A 22,090-nucleotide genomic window follows, 5' to 3' on the forward strand; every position below is an offset into this window, starting at 1 on the left:
ATTTGAATTTTGTCTATCTAAATATTTTCCACAGTGCAAGAGAGGCTAATGGGATTCCTGTATATGTACAACGCAATAAGCAATTTGGGATGAAAGATGCTGTACATACAATATAGATTATTAAATAACATCTTTGGTTATTTTTTAAGTTATATATTCACAAAACCAGAGACTCTCAATAGTTTTAAATCACTAAGTTGGAATGCGGTCCCCAAACCAGATTTTAAAGAAACATAGATCTTCTATGACTGTGACTCAAGTCATGCCACCCTTCAGAATCAGAAAATCCCAACTCCCAAGTTCAAAGTTGTAAAATAAAATTCAGATAAAAAGCATTCTCCATTTTTGCTTGCTGTTACTCCTTTACCTTGGCAGGTGCTAATAATGCTGTCTGAAGCCTAGAGTGGCGTGCAAGAGATCGATAGAAGTACTTCTGGCATCCATCCCAGACAGAAGAGATCTCTGTCAGCAACCTGAAAGAATATGGATAAGTCTGACTTTAAAGAAGTTAGGATCCTGGAAAGTGCAACAGCAGGCCTGGTATCACCAAGCTTAGAGAAGCTGGATTTATTTGTGCATTTAGCCAGTAATTTTTTTGCAAGTTTATTAAATAAGTGAATGATCACATAAGTAAACAACGTTTTTTGGTTCCTCTATGCCTGTTTTAGGGGAAAAAAATACTAAAAAATTGAAGCTACTGAAGAATCTGAGTAGTAATTATAACTGAGACTTGGGTGACCCAACTCATCCCTATGTGACATTCCAAAATCACTCTACAATTTAAAGGGACACTAAGTTGGAATTTTTTTAAATGACTAAGGTTATGGCTACACTACACATGGCTGTGCAGTAACAGCCGTGCTGCTAAAAGCCGCACAGTGTAGCTGCTGTTTGTTGGCAGAAGAGGGCGCTCCTGCCGACAAAAAACTTCCATCCCCCACCAGTGGCAGTGGCTTTATAAGCAAGAGAGTGCTCCTGCTGACAAAGCGCTGTTCACACCGGTGCTTTTTGTCAGTAAAACTTTTGTTGTTCGGCGGGGCAGGAGAGAGGTTTTAAACACCCCTGAACGACAAAAGTTTTGCCGATGAAGTGTCAGCGTAGACATATCCTTAGTCTAGATTCCAGTACAGAATTCTTTGTCCTTATTTTGTTGTTGAGAAAGTAATATTATAAACAAACCCCTACATTTGGAAGGGCTATAAACCCTCATGCTTCAGGGCATAAGACCAAATCTGATTGAGGGGTTTACAAAAAATGCTTCCCCAGGGGTAGGTTAATCCATAACTCCCTGCTTTGGAGACCTTGCATCTTCCTCTCAAACATTTGTTGGAGACAAGAAACTAGACTAGATGGACCACTGGTTTGATCTTGAAAAGGAATTCCTATGGGTCCAGATTTCTAAACATTCGTTTAAAAAAGTAAAGTGTTTTTCTGCTTCCATTTTGATTGAAAAATATTTCCCCCTTAAGCGTTTTTAGTTATAGTAAAATCATAGGTGCTACAACAATAGGAGTAACATTTTCAGTGTTTACTGACCGTATATTTAAAGTAAAAGTAATTCATAGATGTAAAAAAAACCAAAACCCTAAAAATAATCCGAAAAGACTAGGCAGAACAAGTCATTTCAGATGCACTTCATTTTGTAACTTATGTTGACGGTTAATATTACAATCCAAAAGTATAAAATGCTAAGTACATACTTGGCATCCAATTCATGTGTGCAGTTGACTAGGGCTAGTGCACTGTGTAAATCCAAGGGGTGCAGGCAAAGCATATCCTGAGGGTCTTTTGAACGAGACCAAGCAAGGCCCTTTCGATATGACAAACCTAGAAAGACATTAAAAAAAACAAACCACTTATACCATGTCTTCATGCTCTGGTACTTTGATATACAGTATGAGATCTAGTCAGTACCAATTACGCTAACACACACAAAAGGTTTCAGATATTTCTGAGGCCAATTGCCCTTTAGGCAACCATACGTTAGTAGCTAATTCAGGATTATGATGGAGAAACACACAGGAAAGCAGTGAATGAAGACAAGTAGACAGTTAGCTTACGGGTGATTTAAAAATGGAGAGTAGTAAGACGTGGCAGAAGCAAACCAAAAAACCTGCATCTGAAAGGCAAAAACTGAAGTGTCAAATAAAACCAGGGACAAAGACAATCAGTCTTCACCCTGTTATTCTTGCAGTTGTTTTGAACTGGATTAAGTGTAATGTTGCTTTCACACAAGCCAACTTAAATAGTACTTTCAAAGCACTTGTGAATATAATTTTTATAGTCAAATAAGTATTATATAATAGCATCAAATTATTTCAAGTCACATCATCATATACCAAGTTCTCAAACAAAATGGAGAATAACCACGGCAGCAAGCACACAGCACTTTCCCCATCTTACACGAGGAAACTGAAGCACAGAAAGGTTAAATTCCCATGGTGTTGCAGTGGTAGGGGTAGAAATAGAACCCACATGTGATATCCAGTCCAGTGCCCTAGCTACCAGAAACCACCACCTGCCTACAACATTACATCCATTGACCAGCAACCTTCACGCAAAGTATTTATTTCACTAGAGTTATCACAGACCACTATCAAAGGCACGAAGTCCATCTATGGGGACAGATTCCACTTAGAGCCATTCATGTATATGGCCATCTAAATAAAATAGATCTTGGTATTCTGGGAACTACTTATACAGCATGCCCTGAGAAATGTTCTCTTTCAAGTATTGCCAGCACACAAAAATCATGAGCCAAGCCCCTCAGAAGTAATGAAATTGGCTTAAAAATCATGAGATTTTAAAAATAATACATTTAATGCTTTTCACTTGCCTTCTGGTCTGAGCCTTTAGGGCGCACTTTAGTGACTCGCTTGGATCACACTTCCAAGGTTTTCTCTGCAACTATAAGACCTAGGAACTTAACTTATTTTTAATGAAAGTTGAGAATCTCACCTAACCACATGCCTCCAGAAGCTGGGGCTTTAAAAAGAGACACCAAATAATATAAGACTCATGATAAAAATCACAAGAGTTAGCCACACTGTGACTTGCGAACCTATGTTTCTGGCTAGAGATTGGTAGAATAGCGATAAGGGAAAAAGAAAAGGTTTAAAGAAAATGTTGATAACAGCCATCCATTGTGGCCTATTACAAAGTATTTAAAGTTTACCACACAAACGTGTAAGACAAAAAAAGCCTAAAGTGTCAGGGCATTAAATTGGGCAATCAGCTTTTACCAGTCAGTCAGTCAGTCTATAAGGTCACTTACTGTAAACACAGTTACTCAGCCAAGAGATAGGCAAGAGAGACTTGGGTAGGATGTAAGGCTGGGGAAAAGCTGAGGTTTAAAAAAAAACTTCAGGAAGCTGTTGAGAAGGCTGCTGGGGCCTGAGGGCCAGTAAAACAATTACCAAGCTAAGAGACGCCACAGAGAAACACTGAGAAGTATTTGCTTGTGTGGAGATTCCACATTTTGTTAATTTCAGTGACCCAGGACAGCTTGTGAAAATGAGTCAATGTGACAAGAATGTAAACGATGCTGGACCAGTAGCTTTGGAGCTCTCCATTTATCTTTAGAACTTCCTGCACTGCCTTTCTAACATGCCTTAGCTTGTTCTTAAGGGCAAACAGTTCAGCCTTAATGTCCATTTGTTCCTTAGCTTCTCTTCCAATATCAGCCACTGAAACGTAGGCCCTTGTTCACTAGGGATGAGACTGGAATCACCAACTCATTTCACATTAGCTTTGAATCAGTAAATGGGTATGAGCTATAGAGTCCCCTCCCACTTCTAAAGTAGGACAGTGGCCACTGACTAAATATTCTGAATAAATTCTTTGAAACAGAAATCATATTGCATACAATGTAATCCAACACAATTGAATGGAAGGTCTGTTCTAATAATCCTGACTGACACCAAAATATTGACCTACATGAAGCTTTGATACACAAATCCAAACCAGTTCAATACAGGTTTACATGCTCATGAAAACATTATGCACAATGATGCCTCAATTTGGAGAAAGAAACTGGTATCACTCAATGTGTGTTTTTATTAGCAAAAGTATTCATTCTACATCTTCTGAATTTTTAACTCAATCACATTTAAACTAAATCTCACCTGTTGTAGTAAGGCTTTTAAAGAGATCTGATAAGGCCCGTTGTTTCTGCATAAGAATATGTTTGACCTCTGACTTCTGCTTTTCCTTATCTGCAGCCTGATTAATTGTTAAGTTCTGCAGTTCAACCACAGAGACAATGATATCACCTGTATGGGAGACAGTAGGAGAGAGACTTGAAACCTCAACATGCATAAACTAATTATGGAAAGGATCTATATACATAGCTGATTAAGAAAATGCTCTTAGATTTTTTTGGTCAGGTAGTCGTGTATTTCCAATACTCCCCTGTAAACTGCTCAAGACTCTCCACCAGGTCTAGAAATGAGTTCTTCTTCATAAGAGTTGCACATAACATCTTCATTCGCTTTGTAAGCTTGGGCAAACGACACTGAAGAGATTCTGTATCAAACATAACTCCACCATAGCATTCTTCTAAGAGCACGGTCTGTGAAAATGGAAGAAATCAGCATCCATATCAACAGACAGCTCCACGTGGATCATAGCTAAGGCTAAGATTATGTCACGGAATCTATGACTTCCGTAACATTTTCTGCTTCAGCCCCGGAGTGGCAGCGGGGCTGGAGCTGTCAGCCAGCGGGGCCATGGAGCCCAGAGGGTGGTAGGGGCCCCCGCAGCTCCCAGCCGCCATGGGGGGGGCACAGAGCTCCGAGCCATTGTGGGCGGTGGGGAAACTTGAAGCTTTCAGCCACCGCAGGTGGCCAGAGACCCAGAGCTCCAAGAACTCTCAGCTGTCGCAGGTGGGACCCCGAGTTCTGAGCCACAGGTCCTGGAGCTCCGAGCCACCAGAGCGGGTGGGGGCCCCCGCTGCTCCCAGCCACCATGGGTGCTGAGGGGGACCCTGAAGCTGTCAGCCACAGTGGCAGTGGGTGCTGGACCCACCCTTCCTTCCCCAGGGTTCCAGGAGCGATGGATTCTTCTAAAAGTGGGGGGGCCACTAGGCTCCCACCCTCCATAGCCCCACCTCTTCCCCTCAAAGCCCCACCCAGGCTAGAGCTGGGCCGGGGAGCCTGGGCCCCTCCACCTGCCCTGGGTTGGAGGCCAGAGAGTAGCCCCCGGCCCATGTCCCCACCACCCGTGTACTCCAACCAGGGCAGGTACAGGGTCCGCGGCTCCTCACAGCTGCCCACACAGCTCTTAACCTGACCTGGCTCCAGCTTGGTCTGGGGGCAGGACCTCAGGGGCCGAAGTAAGACCCGCCCAGGCAGCTGTGAGGAGCCGCGGGCCCTCCACCTGCCCTGGAAGGGGGCCCAGGACACAGGCCACGGCCATCCACTTTCAAAACTGGGAGAGCCAGGGCCCCTAGGGCTCTCCTCCCTCAGCTCAGCCCCATTGTGTCAGTTACTTTTAGTAAAAGTCAGGACAGGTCATGGGCTTCCATGAATTTTTGTTTATTGCCTGTGACCCATCTGTGACTTTTACTAAAAATATTCATGACAAAATCTTAGCCTTAATCATAGCAACTTGCTGTAAGCCAACACTAAAGCTCCATATACAGCTGAAACGCAAAACATTTTATATCTAGTCAGCATATAATTCAAAAGTGTTGTGGCTTAATCAAAATACTAAGTTCAATTCCACATTTTGTCCACACCAACACTTGGGGTAAGTTGCAATATAAATACCATATCTCAATGTCTGTACTTTGATCCGTTAAACTTTTACCCCCAGTTGGGGAGATTGCAGATTATGTATTCCTTACGCCACCCGTTCCTAAACTGAATTTCGCACCCCTTGATAACCTGTACTTTATTCCCTGATAACCAGAAACTTCTATGCTTAAACTCTGTACCGTTTTCTTTCTACTTCAACATCATCTTAATAAAATTATTAAATCTGTTCTTATCAGTTTAATACCTGTTTCCCAATCCACAAGACAGGGATAACCATACTTATTTACCCCCACTCTGAAGGGCTGAGAGATTTAGTTGGTATCTGCAAACAGCTTTAAAGATACTCAGATGGAAGCTAAGAGTTAACTACAAAGTAGCATAATTATAAACCACTGAGAGTGTCAGGAGTTATCCCCAGGGCTGGTTAACAGTTATTCCTCAGGGCTTTCTCAACTCGCTTATCATTTGCTGTGGTTGTTTCATTCTCTCCAGGACAGAATTATCTACATCATTAAACTAGTAAAAACAAGCTAATAGTTGATAATCAGCAACAGTATATGCTTCTATTGAGAGGAATACAATAACGTAAAAGTGACTACATTAGAATTATATCAGATCCGCTCTCAGACTGCCATACTGAAGTAACAATGCAAGGACAGAGAGGGAGAAAAAAAAATAAATAAAAAATCAAAACACTCTCCCAGCATGAAAAAATTGAACAGAATCCAGGAAACTGCCAGATGGGAATATCCGAGCCAATTTCATCCTCACAAATATTCTCAGTGAAACTTTATTTATTAACTGTATTTATTATTTAAGTTTATTAACACTTAAAACACTAATACTTCAACAGGAACATGAATCTGTTTCAGAATGTAAACTGGATAACTTCCCCTCTGGGCTGGACTACATGCTAGAGCTGAATCCAGGAAGGCTAAGAGTTATCAATTTATTTGAATCAGAAACATCATAGCCCTTTCAGACAAAAAGGCAAAATAAGCAGTCTTCCCTGTCACTGTTATTGTACTGACTAGCTAGATAAAAGACCACCACAGCCAATGCCTAAATACCTGGAGACAATGTCATCCACTAACAGATCCAGTAATCTGGAATACATATTACTCTGCATGGCAAAGCTTACTGTGCAGTACTGACGCTAAGCATATTCATCGCATTCCCTCCCTCTTGACCAAGCATTTTATCACACAAATCACAATTGAAAGACAAAACTCATACTTTAAAAAACTTTGACAACACTCAAAGAAGAGGTTTTTGGCACTGACTTGTGCAGAAAGTCATATAAAAACAAAATCAACATTCAAATCAGAATGCAGAACATATACTGCTTGTAACTAGAAAAGAAGTGCAGATACCTTGGCAGCATCTGTTCTAGCAGACAAAGTTTTTCTTAATATGCTGTTTAACCTCTGAACTTTTGTCTCTTTGTTCTCAGACTCTTCCTGCCTCTCCAAGCAGTCTAGCCCTTCCTCTTTATCACTCTCAACCAGGGCAGGTCGACAGGGCTCCTTCAGAACAGATTCAAACTTCTTCATGAATTTAAAGAGGGTCCTAATCACCACAGAAAAACACAGGATTATCAAATGTTCTATGGTACAAATGAAACCCCAGTGACATAACAAGCTCAGTGCTGCACAGAATCCAACTAGTAGGAAGTTAAAAATACAGTATGTGCATATACAGTCTATCACATTGGATCGCAAAATGGTCCCTTTCTTCCAAAATTTCCATGTTACCTGTGTGTCTTCTCCACAGACTGTTTTATAGCCCAGAAGCTGACATCATTCCACTTAGAAATTTTCACAAATTCCTGTAATAGAAGAGAAACTGCTAATGAAATATTCCTTAAAAATACAATGCAGTATTTGCTTTTAAAAGCGATCACAAAAAAAGGATGCATTAAGATGAGCTGACAGCCCCAAATAGCAAGGCATTCATGTTCACCTTCTGCTAGTGTACACATTTGAGCTGGAAGCGTTGCACAGACAACGTGGTTCGATCCATAGGGGCCTCATCACTCTGCAGTAATCTCTCTGGTTAAGTGGAACTGACTAACTCCAGACAAAAACTGCAGCCAACCCTCCCACTCAGCTAATTTTCACACAAAGTAGAGTGTGAGGAAGATTTCAATAGGAATTTCAGTAACCAGTAGAACTATTCAGTACAGTTCAAACAAGAATATCTGCTTCACTGCTCCTTTGCAGAATTCAGCACATTGTCTGAGGAAAGCTTCTATTCTTACCTTAAGTTCTTTTTCTATAGGCTGACGAAGTTCAGTAATCCTGGCTTGTACACATTCTGCAAACTGCTTGTAATAATTGTATAGGTTCCACAGAATGCTGCACAGCATGTCTGGAAGAGAACAGAGCTGTAACAACAAGCTTCTTTCAAAGATAACATTTTCTTCAATATCAACATCCATCTCTTTAAGTTCATGAAACCCAGCAATACTGATAGAAACACTATGAAAAGCAGGGCAGCAGCCACTACAGTAAGTGAGCTGTATGTTGCACCTGTGGACTCTTGTAATCAGTTTCCTGGAATCAAGGATAGTTTATTGCTCTAAAGGACAAGTTATGAACCCATTTACAAATGATAAAAAAGTACTTACCCTTTCCTTCTACTTGAGGCATTAGCAGGACATGACAGTGGAAAACCAACAGTGCTTGAAGTCGTGTATGAAATTCCCCCAAGGTAGATCCCTCAATAAAAGCTTGCAGTGTGTGGACCAGCACTGTTAAGCTCAGCTGCTCATTGGTTTCTGTGATTTCATCAGGGTGGGATTTTAAGGAAGAAAAGAGAAAATTCCTAATGCACATTTTCATTTGGCTGCTATAATCTGTATTGTGAGAGTCCAAATCAGGATCTGGCTCCCTCAGGCTAGTTTCTGTTAGGGCTGTTGATTAATCGCAGTTAACTCACGCAATTAACTCAAAAAAATTAATCACGATTAAAAAAAATCAGTCGTGACTAATTGCAGTTTTAATCCGCACTTTTAAACAATAGTATACCAATTGAAATTTATTAAATATTTTGGTTGTTTTTCTACATTTTCGTATATATTGTATTCTGTGTTGTAATTGAAATCTAAGTGTATATTATTTTTTATTATAAATATTTGCACTGTAAAAATGATAAACAAAAGAAACAGTTTTTTTCACTTCACCTCATACAAGTACTGTAGTATGATCTCTGTCATGAAAGAGCAACTCATAAAATGTAGATTTCTTTTTTGTTACATAACCACACTCAAAACCAAAATGTACAACTTCAGAGCCTACAAGTCCACTCAGTCCTACTTCTTGTTCAGCCAATCGCTAAGACAAACAAGTTTGTTTACATTTATGAGAGATAATGCTGCCCTTGTATTTACAATGTCACCAAAAAGCAAGAACAGGCACTTGGATGGCACTTTTGTAGCTGACATTACAAGGTATTCATTACAAAGCCACCATTCCAGAAGACATGCTTCCATGCTGATGACACTCATTAAAAAAATAAGCGTTAATTAAATTTGTGACTGAACTCCTTGGGGAAGAATTCTATGTCCCTGCTCTGTTTTACCTGCATTCTGCCATATATTTCATGGTATAGCAGTCTCGGATGATGAGTCAGCACAAGTTGTTCATTTTAAGAACACTTTCACTGCAGATCTGACAAAACGCAAATAAGGTACCAATGTGAGATTTCTAAAGATAGCTACAGCACTCAACCCAAGGTTTAAGAATCTGAAGTGCCTTCCAAAATCTGAGAGGGACGAGGTGTGCAGCATGCTTTCAGAAGTCTTAAAAAAGCAACACTCCCATGCGGAAACTACAGAACTGAAACCACCAAAAAAGAAAATCCATCTTCTGCAAGCGGCATCTGACTCAGATAATGAAAATGAACATGCGTCAGTCTGCACTGCTTTGGATGGTTATCGAGCACAACCTGCCATCAGCATTAACACATGTCCTCTGGAATGGTGGTTGAAGCATGAAGGGACATATGAATCTTTAGCGCATATGGCACGTAAATATCTTGCAACGCCAGCTACAACAGTGCCATGTGAACATGTGTTCTCACTTTCAGGTGACGTTGTAAATAAGAAGCGGGTAGCATTATCTCCTGCAAATGTAAACAAACTTGTCTGAGCGATTGGCTGAACAAAAAGTAGGGCTGATTGGACTTGCAGACTCTAAAATTTTACATTGTTTTATTTTTGAATGCAATTTTTTTTTTTACATAATTCTACATTTGTAAATACAACGTTCACTGTAAAGAGACTGCATTACAGTACTTGTACTGGTGAATTGAAAAATACGATTTCTTTTTTTTCTTTATAGTGCAAATATTTGTAATAAAAAAATATGATGTGAGCACTGTACACTTTGTATTCTGTGTTGTAATTGAAATTAATATATTTGAAAATGTAGAAAACACCCAAAAATATTTAAATAAATAGTATTTTATTATTGTTTAACAATGGATTAATCGTGATTAACCTTTTAAATTGCTTGACAGTCCTAGTTTCTGTATGAACCCAGGGAGAGATATTCTCTGTCCTGAAAAAACTTGCATTCTAATTTGAAACAAGCCACAACAATAGAAAGGAAAGAGGAAGATAAATGATAATAAGATCATATGATTGCAGAGGTCAGGTACATGCACAACTTGATGGTTCCAAATCATTTTTTTTATTTTCAATCTCTATGAATAAAAGAATTCTCAACCATCCCAGACTACCTCACAATCTAGAGATCATCAGTTGTTTAGTTCCTTGTAGGCTTCATAGCAGAGGAGGGTCTCAGAAAAATTTGAAAGTCCTAAGGATAGTGGCTTAATGGAACCAGCACCTGGACAGTATGTGGGGTGGTGGTGTGGAGAAGCAAAACCACTTTTCCAGTTGAAAAAACAAAACAAAACAAGGGTTGTTTTGAACAGTCCTAGAATCAATATAGCTGAGCTTGAATGGTAAATTTGGCACGAAAATATCCCTTTTTAAGGAGGGGAGCCCTTCCCTGCTGCAGAGGAAGTTGATTTTGCAGCTTTAGAGAATTGCATGCTGAGCATGTGCAGCTGTTTTACACTAAGCCTGTAAAGTGGACATCAGAGGACAGTTGCTGTGCATGCTATGTGATGAAATAACTGTAAAGTGTGCAGAGCCAGAGGGCACTTTGTATGGTGTGCAGAAGAGAGCTCAGGTTATGAGCTCAACGTGCCTTCTGTGGCTGCAGAGAAAGACTCCCTCTCGCAGACCCCCCAGCTTAAAAATACCACTTAGTGTGATGCATGACTGCTGAAGTTCTACTTCTAACTGGTCATATATCACAGGCATTTTAGGAAAAGCAAAACTAGGAAGGTGCCTGTACTAGAGAGAGGAGTACACATTCCTATTAGATGTGTATTTAAGTGGCAGAAAAAAAATCTGCAATATACATTGTATTTGAGTAATTGTATGTGAACATGTACATTAAAATAGCACATTCACCCAAAGGAGCACGAATTAAGGTTGTGTGGTATTTTCTGCCTAAGTGCTTAACTGTGCACCATTAATTGATGGAGCTGTATTATACGTTTGTAGCAGGACAATAGTTACCTTCTGTGCTCCCCTCAGTTTGTTCTTGCATGTACTTCTCGATCATCTGATGGATTGAGAACCAGTGCTTTGTGGATTTTTCTGTGTGCTGCTTCATACTATTGTCCAGACTAACCGACCAGCAGCTGGAAACATAGATGGGGGAGGGAAACCAAGATAATTATTATTTTCAGGCAGAAAACTGAGTGTGTAAGAGATTACGTAACAGGCACAACTAACCACTCAAGTTCACAACTTTGTCACTACCACCTGAAGAAGCACAACCAATTTTACCACTAGCATCAGGGCTTAGGTATTTTGCCAGTCAGCGCTGAAAATATTTGTTGACCGCCCTGCCACCCAGAATGGCTGAGCTAACAAACACCAAACACACAAATGTGGCACTCAGGGCAACAACCCTGACTAGCATGGTGGCAGACAATAGGAAAACATGCTCTACATTCAGGGTGAGAGGTTTCAGAGTGGTAGCCATGTTAGTCTGTATCAGCAAAAACAACGAGGAGTCCTTGCGGCACCTCAGAGACTAACAAATTTATTTGGGTATAAGCTTTCGTGGGCTAGAACCCACTTCCTCAGATGCATGGAGTGGAAAATACAGGAGCAGGTATAAATATATGAAAATATGGGCGTTGCCTTGGCATTTTTTCCTGTATTTATACCTGCTCCTGTATTTTCCAATCGATGCATCTGATGAAGTGGGTTCTAGCCCACGAAAGCTTAGAGACTAACGAATTTATTTGGGCATAAGCTTTCGTGGGCTAGAACCCACTTCATCAGATGCATCGATTGGAAAATACAGGAGCAGGTATAAATACAGGAAAAAATGCCAAGGCAACGCCCATATTTTCATATATTTATACCTGCTCCTGTATTTTCCACTCCATGCATCTGAGGAAGTGGGTTCTAGCCCACGAAAGCTTATGCCCAAATAAATTTGTTAGTCTCTAAGGTGCCACAAGGGACTCCTCAAAGTTTTTATTCAGGGTGAGATGTAGTTCTGAAGATACTGCATTAAAATTAAGAGCTTAAGATATGGAGACAATGGTGCATGACACTCAAGAAAGAAATGACGAACAGTAGGGAACTGACAATTCTTACTTTAACTCCAATCTACGCCACTGGATGATCAGCTGAGTGACCAAATCAAGATGTTTCCGCAAAGATAAAGTTCGACTTGCATTCTCCTCCCAGTCCTGAAAGAGAGAAATTCCTCTTTATGGAAGACGAGAACTCACACTGGAGAAAGAGGCATTAAGCACGACAGAACATTCCCCCTCCATAACCACACAGGCTCGTGTCCCACGTATTTGTGACCAGCACTGGATTTCACAAAAAGCTCTAAGTTGGTTTTATTATAGTACCAACACCTAGGTCACTGTCTCTTGCCACAACCAATGTTTTTACCTGCAGGTGAGCTATTAAATTGAGAAATTAAAATGGTTTCCTTTCCCCTCTTACCTGTGACTTTGCAAGCAGAATCTCTAAGCCATTCAGGAACTTTGAGAGAGGACTGGAGAGTGGGAAGCTACGGATTCTGTCCATCACAACCAATAGCTGCAACAAGAAAGACGTAAGTGACAGATGAAGTTCCCAGCTCAGAATAGTTGGTCAACCCACATGCAACACTTGAGTTTGAGCTAATCTACATTCAAACGACATCAGTGCTCCCCGTCTTTGAAAAAGAGAAAAACTTTTTATTTTAAAATGGCCTCTCCATTTTAGGATTTAGACCAGTGAAAGCCAATATTACACAACACATAAAAGCATCACACATGGCCCAACGATAAGAGCTTCAGCCAACATCAGGCTTATGGCACTTTGCATTCCTCTTCAGTGAGCATAATGGACTAGCTCCAGAGGGAGTCGCACCAAATCCTACCAAAGTGAAGGGTTAGAGAAAGGAGAAGACCCTCACTGTTGAATAGAAGTTACTCTGGAAAATCTGGAGCCTTAAATGAACTTATACTGAACAAACATTGTCTTACAAGTCATTAGTATGAACTTTGAGGCTTTAGGATCTGTAAAACACAGCATATTACTTTTATACTTGAATTAAAGATAGCACGTGTTTACATGAACAAACTTATCAATGTTACGTAACTAGATCATGTTGCTGACAGGTAGCTAACAAGCTACAAAATTATCATAATTTACAAGGATATAACTATATTTTTACTGTAAAACATTCATTATTTCATAATAGCTAGGTAATTAGATTCTGATGTGTATATACAAACACACACACTGGGGTGCATTACACAGACACCCCTGCCCACACCCCTATTTACCTTGAAAGTTTACTGTAATGCTCTCACCTGCATAAGTGCAGGGTGTTCAGGCCATTCTTGCAGTAACCTGTTTACTTCTTTAGTGAAGTTATCAAGTACAGGCTGGCATTGTCGAACTTGCTGAATATTAGGGTGCTGGTAAAAGTCATACGGGGCATCTTGTTGTATGACGAGATCTGAAGTCACTTCCTCAAAAAGTGTATTTTGGAGAAGTGTGCCAACTAAAAGCTGGCTGCCAAGAAGATAATCATTCATTTCAGCACCTAAGAAGCCAAAAAGGAAGAACTCATACATTCTCTGATCACTTTTTCATTCACCAGAAACCTACATGTTTCTTTGTATGCCTAGAGCATTATCCAAAACCTTAGGACATTGTGTATTTTTCAGGTATGAGAATGTTTAAAGTATGAAGCAACGAAGCATGAATGCAGAAGGAAAAGGCTTAAAAATTCAGGTCTGTTGTTTTACCAGATCTTTGAACAGCAATAAGTTAGCCTAATACACAGCACGCTCCCAAAAATGGTTTGAGGTTGAATGGACAGAGTGACAGGTAACTAAGAAGTTCTACTCTGAGAAGTGATTAATATCATATCTTGGAGAGTCATGTATTATTGTTATAATTATTTCCATATCAACCATATTCAATTTCCAAGTAAAGACCATGTTATCCTCCCCCTCTCCCCCCCCCCCATTTCTAGCCCCACAAACCCAGTTTAGGAAAGGAAAAATCAAGCTAGGTTTTCTTTCCTCCTCCCTCTGGTAATTAAAGCCTTTCCAATCCAAATTAAACCCACAGGGAAATAGGTGCAACCCCACTGTCTTTAACAGGGCTGCACAGATGCAAGAGACTGGAATGTCATCAGTTCAGCTGATGAACCACAGAAGGAATAAGATCCAGCTCACTCTTTCTAGTTGGCTCCACGTGGCTGAAATGTGGAATGAATAAAGGCTGTAAAAATCTGACACAGAATTCAGAAGATAGGATTCTGAATACACACAGGGAACAGGTTTGTTAAAAGGTATCATTTTTGAGAGATCACTTTTCAGGGCAGAGTCATGGTTAGTATCTTATACAATGCCAGGAAAACACTGGTCTAAGACAAAGTATACTTAATCTGAAACAACTGCAGGTAAAGCTTAGGCATTATCAACAACCTTAAGCATTAAAACGGTATGCCTGAAGTATGACTAACAGCCTTACCGATCAAGGGATAGCAGTGTGCCACTAGAGAAGCACCAGTCTGATAGCAGGAAAGAAACGCACTGAAATAATGTTTAGCTTGATGTGGGGGCAGGCTCTGTTGATACCACAGGGATCGTGCGAAGTTTAGGCACAACTGCTGATGAATCATCATCACTGTTTGCATTGAACTCTGGGATAAGAGAGTTATTTCAGTGGCTACTGAATCCTCGGAGTCATCTTCATTTTCCATTTTTTCTTCTAGACTTGCCTGAGCTGTGATATCTTCAAAGTCCTGTAAGTTACATTAAAATAATAGTTAACTTTACCCTGCCTTTATGCTACATTTACTATTTGTATTGCACTAGTGACCAAAGGCCCCCTGTGCTAGGCACAGGTAGCAATGTTTACTATCCAATCTGAAAAAAAGACAAGTGACCTTAACAATGGGCTTTTCTTCACAGGGGCAGCAGGGGTCGATTGAGCAGGTCTAATGAAGACCCACTAAATTGATGGCAGAGCGCTCTCTGGTCAACCCCAGTACTCCTGCTCTCTGAGAAGAGTAAGGAAAGTCAACTGGACAGCATCTCCTGTTGACGCAGCACAGTGAAGACACTGGGGTAAGCTGACTTATGCTACATCGACTCCAGCATGAAGACAAGCCCAATGAGAGAGAAGGGGAAGAGAGAAACAGTGAGAACATAGTTACACAGGCTAGCTACATGCATAATCTGGTGGCTTCAAGCAATTTAAGGGAACGGAAATAGAAAGCAGAAGTACTCTCTTTGGCAGACTCTTTAGGATCAGCAAGTCTTGCCAGATCACCATCAAGTTCTAGCATCTTACTATTGCATAATAAGTGTTCTCACTACATTTAGGAACTGCCTATAGTTCAGGGGTGGGCAAACTATTTGGCCCAAGGGCCACATTGGGGTTGCAAAACTGTATGGAGGGCTGAGTAGGGAAGGCTGTGCCTCTCTAAACAGCCTGGACCCCTCCCCCTATCCGCCCCCTCCCACTTCCTGCCCCCTGACTGCCCTGCCTCAGAATCCCCTACCCATCCAACCCCCCCCGCTCCTTGTCCCCTGACTGCCCCCTCCCGGGACCCCCCCCGCCCCTAACTGCCCCCCTCAGGACCCCACCCCGCATCCAACCCCCCCCGCTCCCTATCCACACTCCCGCCCTGACAGGCCCCTCCCGCCCCGGGATTTCCACTTCTATCCAAACCCCCCGTTCCCCATCTCTTGACCGCCCCCCTCGAACCTCCGCCCATCCAACTGCTCCCTGTCCAACACCCCCACCCTCCTTACCATGCCGCCTAGAGCAGCAGGAGCTTGCAACCCCGCTGCCCAGCCAGAGCCAGCCACACCACTGCGCTGCGTGGCAGGAACGGTGGGCCAGAGCACTGGCAGCGCGGCAAGCTGAGACTGTGGGGGAGGGGGAGACAGCAGGACAGGGGCCAGAGGCTAGCCTCCCCGGCCAGGAGCTTAGGAGCCGGGCAGGATGGTCCTGCGGGCCGTAGTTTGCCCACCTCTGCTGTACTTTATTCATCTGAACAGTAGACTTTGGTTTCAGAGTAGCAGCCATGTTACTCTGTATCCGCAATATGGCTAAGTCTATATTACAGCCTATGTCGGCATAATTTATGTCACTTAGGATTATGTGAATAAACCAGTCCCTGAAGCAACATAAGTTACACTGACATAGGCTTCTCCAGCCAACAGAGCTTCTGTTGTTTGTGGAGGTGGTTTTATTATGTTGACAGGAGAGCTCTCTCCTGTCGGCATAGAGCGTCTTCACAAGACGCACTGCAGCAGCGCAGCTGAAAGTGTAGACATGGCCTTTAAATCCACAGATGACTGTCCACAAACTCAAAAGAACAAAATATTTTAACAGTACACATAGAGTGCGCCATTATCTCAAAATCCTTCCCACATTCTTCTCCTGGAGAAGAGAGAAACTGATTCATTTCTCCCTACGTAAGAACAAAGTTAGTTTTTTAAAACTGTACAATGCATCTTTCCATAAAGTGATATTCTTCTACCTTCTCATAGAGAGGGAATCTCCTCCTAAATTCTCTCTCTTCCTCCTCTTCCTCACTTCGCCCCGTTCCATAGCTCTTACTCCTGTATCTGTACAGACGACTTTCTTGCTCCTCCTGCTCCTGGGTGCAGCGCTCCTGTTCATCCCATTCGTTTATAATTGCCTGAAAAACCAGAACACTGTGAAAATTCTTCAGAAATTATAACACACACAAACCACACTTGCCTCAGCAGTGAGGCAATGTCTTTGTTTTTCACAGTATGCAATATTATTACAAGTGTCCAAACCATGCTGAGTGAATACTGTAGTAACATTTCACTTGTAAATTCCTGGAACACCACACCTATGACTACTGTATGAAAAAGATCATGCAAATATGGGCCAAATCCTACAGTTAGGGCCCTACCAAATTCATGGCCGTGAAAAACATGTCAGAGGCCATACAAATCAAACCTCCCCCATGAAATATAGCTATTGGAGGGGAAGGGGAGGGTTGGAGTGCCCCAGCTGGGGGCTCCTACCCTGCACTGGACTCCAGCTGCTAGTCCCAGCTGGGCTGTGGAGGGATAGAATTTACTCTTCCCTTGCACAGCCACTCTTGGTGGGGAGATCAGACCCACCTCTGGAGGCAGTGCAGAAGTGAGGCTGTACCACCCTCACTCCTGTACTGAAGCAGCCCTGGAGCTTCCTGCAGCCGTACCTGAAGGTGGGTCTGATCTTCCCCGGAGAGCAGCCTTACAGGAGAAACGCAAGTCCTGTTCCTCCCCAGCCCAGCTGGGAGTCGGGCTTGGGGCTTCTGCCCCACGGCTCCTGTTGGGGCTCAGGGCGCCCAGGCTCCGGGCTTAAATGCCAGTAACTCCCGCCAGGGCTCCCACCCTGCAGCTTCTGCTCTCAGTGCTTCCACCCTATGGCTTCTGCCAGGCCTGGGCTGCCTGGGCTCAGGGCTTCTGCCTCATAGCTTCTGCCAGGGCTTGGGGCACCCATTTTTCCAGGGGTGCCCCAAATTGGCCAGGGTCCGTGGGCCCATGCGTTAATCCCCCACTGGCCGGAACTAGCAGCTAGGAACCTCCAGCCAGAGCGCTCCCAGCAGCATGAGGGAGATCAGACCCACCTCCACAAGCCTCCTCTAGCTGCAGGAAGCTCTGCAGCTCTGAAGGCAGCACAGCAGTGAGGGTAGCAATCCCATGACCCCCCTACAACAGTTTTGCAAGCCCCCCACTCCAACCCCATTTTGGATCAGGACTCCCATGATTACAACACAATGAAATTTCAAATGTAAACATCTGAAAACATGAAATTGACTTATTTTCAAATCCTACGGCTATGAAATTGACCAGAATGGACCTGAATTTGGTAGCCTCCTACCTATAGTCCTTACTGAATCCCTTATCAGAGAAAACCCCCCACTGAAATGAAAGGTAGGTTTTCATGAAGTAAGTACGGTAGGATTTGGTTTTATGTCTGAATATATGAATCATATTATCATAGTGCATTAAACATAATTACCATTTTTAATTCTATGAAAAAATTGCTACTGTTAGACATGGTATGGAATGTTGTGTTACTTTGGAAGATTACCCAGCTGGTTCAGCAGGTGAGACCCATATCTAGGCATCACTGTTGAAAGCAAAGTTACACTGCACCTCTGGCATTTGGCTTTTAGAAGTATTTGTTCCATTTACTCAGAAGACTTTACCTGACACAGATGCCTGAAAAGCTGCAGAGATTTCTGGTCCAGCTCTCCCTTAGACAATACATGGCATCGAAGATACAATAAGGCATTCACTAGCAGCTGTTCCTGAGTTGGGTAGGAACTCTGAACCCTTTCATCAGACTCTCCTTCAGAGCGTTTCAGAGATAACTTTTTAAGGCCACAGAGGATGTTCATAGATTGCACTGAGCATAAAGTATCCGCATGTGAAAGGTAACTGGGGAAGGTGGGACCAACAGAAGGAAATGCCAACAAAGAGGTAACAAGGGTGTCAAGTTTGGCTGGACAGACCATACTATTGAGTGTTGCATAAACTTCAGAGGACACTAGTCTCATGCCATGCTGCAGCTGTAAAATGGCAGCTTGCAGTGGGGTGATAGCATCAGGGTACAAAGTATATTCTTCTGCCAAGTGTTTTCTAAATTGATGGTGAGATTCCTGCCAGGATGCTTCTTCATTTAGCAGGTTCTGTACTGCCTGGAGCGACTTAGGTCTATTTCCACGAAGGAACTGTAGAAGACGGGCTAAGAGATCCTGGACTGTGGAAATTTGTGCAATGCTGGTGACATACTGGTGAACCTCCTGGTATAAGCAGTCATATGGCGGGACTTGGGGTCTGAAGGCCTGTTTTCTGGAAAGATTGTCTATTTGTTCCTTCAGCTGTTGCATTCTTTGGGGTAGAAGTCTATTAGGAAATAAAGATATTGACCAATTTTAGAAGCATATTATAAACTTAACTATTCCATTAGGGTGCACAATATGACTACAGTATATGAATCACCTAGGCTATGTGGTATTTCCTAAGAGACAGTAAAAAGTGCAGCTCTAGTGAAAGTCCCTTATGAAGCTTAGCCATTTAGAACTGGCTCTAATTCTAACTTCTAGTAACGAATTGTCAAAGCAGTTTGCATGTGCTGAAATGAGATCAGGGACTTTTGTTAACTTGGGAAAATTGTGAACAATGATTGCATGCTGAAGTTTGAGCCCATCTCTTGCGTACAGAAGGAGAGTTGCCTCTTGCCCATTAAAATTTCTTCCCCAGTTCCTCTGCTTAAGAAACACAAATTCTAGGAGTATCAGAGTACTTCACACCAGTATAAAGGTTCCTCACACTGGCATAGCTTATTCCTCTTCCCATATAGAGGTATACGGCATCTTTATATTGGTATACCAACTGCAACCCTCAGGGGTTGTACTACTTAAATTATACCAGTGTAGTTAAAACCATACAACTTATGTCTAGACAAACCCTTAGGGTATGTCTGCACTGCAGCTGGGAAGTGTGATTCCTAGTGTGGGTAGACAAGACTTGTGCTAGCTTGCAGTGTGGACATTGCGATATGGGTGGCAGCTTGGGCCAGCCATCTGAGCTTGGCCCCTGGGGGGGTTGGATGGGCTCAGACGCTTATTTTTAGCATGCTAGTTTGAACTGAGCTAGTGCAAGCCTGCTGGGAATCATACCTTCCAGACACAGTGACCCACCATGAGTGATCACCAGCCTAAGTCAGGCATTTGTGCTCCACTAAATAGTTCCTATACGTGCCTTTACTATCCTGATATGCAAGTCTTTGTTCCAGAATCAACTATATCAGAGATCTCCAAACTGTGGGGCATGCCCCCCTTGGGGGGCACGGAGGAATGTTGGGGGAAGGGGCAAAGAGGGCCTGGGGCAGCCCCCTGGGGGGCCAGGAGGGAGCGCCACCCAGCTCCCAGCTCTGCTCCAGCCCCACCCCCAGCGCCATGCCTGGCCCCAGCTCCACACCCGGCCAGCTGCCAGCCCCCACCACGGCCCAGCTGTGGCTCTGATCTCTCTCCCAGGCTCAACCCCTGGCCGTGGCTTTGTTCCTAGCCTTGCTCCTGGCCCCAGAACCACCCCCCGCTATGGCCCCAGCCTCAAGCCCCCTACCCCTGTCCACGTCCAGTCCCCTGTGAGCAACAGCCCCACTCCTGGCTCCAGCTCAGCAGACAGCACAGATGGGGTGAGGCAGGACGCCACCCTCGAAAGTTAAGGGACCACTGAACTATATAAACAAAAATTATTTACAAAAAAGCAATACAAACAACATTACAATGCAACGGAAGAAATCCAGACCACATAAGCAGGTGCGACTCCCAAAGAATATCGCTGGCCTCTCCCAATCATCAACAAACTAGTTAAGTGCTTCTCCCATTACCTGATATGCGGATGAGTGAAACTGGTAATTGCTTCATCTTCAAGATCTTTTCCTGTATGTAACTGTGCTGACAGATTCAGTGTCTTCCATTTACACTGCAGGTGGTGTAACTAGTAAAGAACAAATTAAACAATTTTATGGTTTTCTTTTAGGTAGCACACAAAGCACACCTTCCAGGAGATTTAAGAAAATATGACTGAGTAATCTAATAATGGTACTCTAATATGGAGCTCATGCTTTTTCATCATTCACCTGTGCATAATTAAAATTAATTTCATGAACAAATGCGATGTATTCCAAAGTAGGAGTCAGCTTTAAAAAAGGGATAGAAAATCCACACTCACCTCCTCCTTGGCGTACTTGAGTTTGTATTCTCTTTTCACTGCAGGATCAAATCTAGTCTGTGGAAGCCACACCTGGATCTGCACCAAACCCATATTCACCCAGAGGCTACCTCGCCGAGCTGTCTCTGATAGGTCCTGAATTCCTTCTCCTTCCCCAAAGAACTGCTGCAAGCAGGTCAGCAAGAGACAGAGGACTTCTTTTGGCAGTACCTCCTGACCAGTGACATCCTTAAGTACTTTGAGAATGTACTGAAAAGCCACAGGGTCCTTGGAGGAGAGTTTATCACAGCGCTGTGAATATTCCTCTTGCAGGTCTACTGGAATCAGATCCTTCAGAGCCAAGAGCTGCCGACATAACATTACATCCTGGATTCTGGAATCCGTACACCTGAAGGAATAAGAATAAAAAGATATTGGCAGCCTGGTGAGTATAAGATTCTGTAATATTGCTGGTTTAGGTAAAAGATGTGTAACGGAAGGACCTCAATAGTACCTAAATTCTGCCATGGAAGAAACAGACATGTTGGTCCACAAAACTGTGTTGATTTCTTGAAGCTGTTGTGCTCTCTCCATCCACTCTCCCAGTATCACATGGGATGAGGACAGAACAGGAAGGCCACTCGCATCCCACTGGCTTGTCTTGATGCTGCTAGTTAGATTTTCAAAGAGGCACTTTGAGAAAACTGCTTGGTTCAAAACACCTGGGCCCTAAATTAAAAGATTACAAGATATGCAGTGTTAATAGCATTTCCTCATTTATTTTAACGTTACACAAAGATAAGCTTTATGAAAGGCTTTTTACCAAAACTACAAGATAATTGCTCACTTCAGCAAAACTATTAGAAAAAAATCTAATGGTGGAGCAACTCCAGATTTTAACACACACGCAGCACGTGCTCACATTCACCTCTACCAGCTAACAAATGTCGGCAGTGGACCAGCTTGTCTTGTCTACACTAGAGTTTTAAAACATGTTAGCAAAACTATTTTAAAAATAG

At 42.6% G+C, this 22,090-nt stretch overlaps 1 protein-coding gene across 6 annotated transcripts in view; it reads right to left on the bottom strand.

The window, feature by feature from the left end:
* MDN1 (midasin AAA ATPase 1) overlaps positions 1 to 22,090 on the bottom strand; it is a 163,263-nt gene that overhangs the window by 30,211 nt on the left and 110,962 nt on the right. For all 6 annotated transcript variants that reach the window (XR_012157991.2, XM_073336750.2, XM_073336749.2 and 3 more), the window contains 18 exons: positions 21,586 to 21,800; positions 21,093 to 21,480; positions 20,749 to 20,858; positions 18,560 to 19,259; positions 16,865 to 17,026; positions 14,842 to 15,115; positions 13,668 to 13,903; positions 12,811 to 12,906; positions 12,451 to 12,545; positions 11,353 to 11,477; positions 8,386 to 8,535; positions 8,017 to 8,126; positions 7,511 to 7,584; positions 7,130 to 7,325; positions 4,410 to 4,570; positions 4,125 to 4,270; positions 1,701 to 1,827; positions 368 to 473 (listed from right to left, as the gene is read on the bottom strand). Coding sequence is in view for 5 of the 6 variants with exons in the window: in XM_073336750.2 (XP_073192851.2) it covers positions 368 to 473; positions 1,701 to 1,827; positions 4,125 to 4,270; positions 4,410 to 4,570; positions 7,130 to 7,325; positions 7,511 to 7,584; positions 8,017 to 8,126; positions 8,386 to 8,535; positions 11,353 to 11,477; positions 12,451 to 12,545; positions 12,811 to 12,906; positions 13,668 to 13,903; positions 14,842 to 15,115; positions 16,865 to 17,026; positions 18,560 to 19,259; positions 20,749 to 20,858; positions 21,093 to 21,480; positions 21,586 to 21,800 (3,471 nt within the window). In the remaining variant the exon portion in view is untranslated. The remainder of the gene's footprint in view (positions 1 to 367; positions 474 to 1,700; positions 1,828 to 4,124; positions 4,271 to 4,409; positions 4,571 to 7,129; positions 7,326 to 7,510; positions 7,585 to 8,016; positions 8,127 to 8,385; positions 8,536 to 11,352; positions 11,478 to 12,450; positions 12,546 to 12,810; positions 12,907 to 13,667; positions 13,904 to 14,841; positions 15,116 to 16,864; positions 17,027 to 18,559; positions 19,260 to 20,748; positions 20,859 to 21,092; positions 21,481 to 21,585; positions 21,801 to 22,090) is intronic.

Source organism: Lepidochelys kempii, chromosome 3 (assembly GCF_965140285.1).
Source record: "Lepidochelys kempii isolate rLepKem1 chromosome 3, rLepKem1.hap1, whole genome shotgun sequence".
NCBI lineage: Eukaryota > Metazoa > Chordata > Testudines > Cheloniidae > Lepidochelys > Lepidochelys kempii.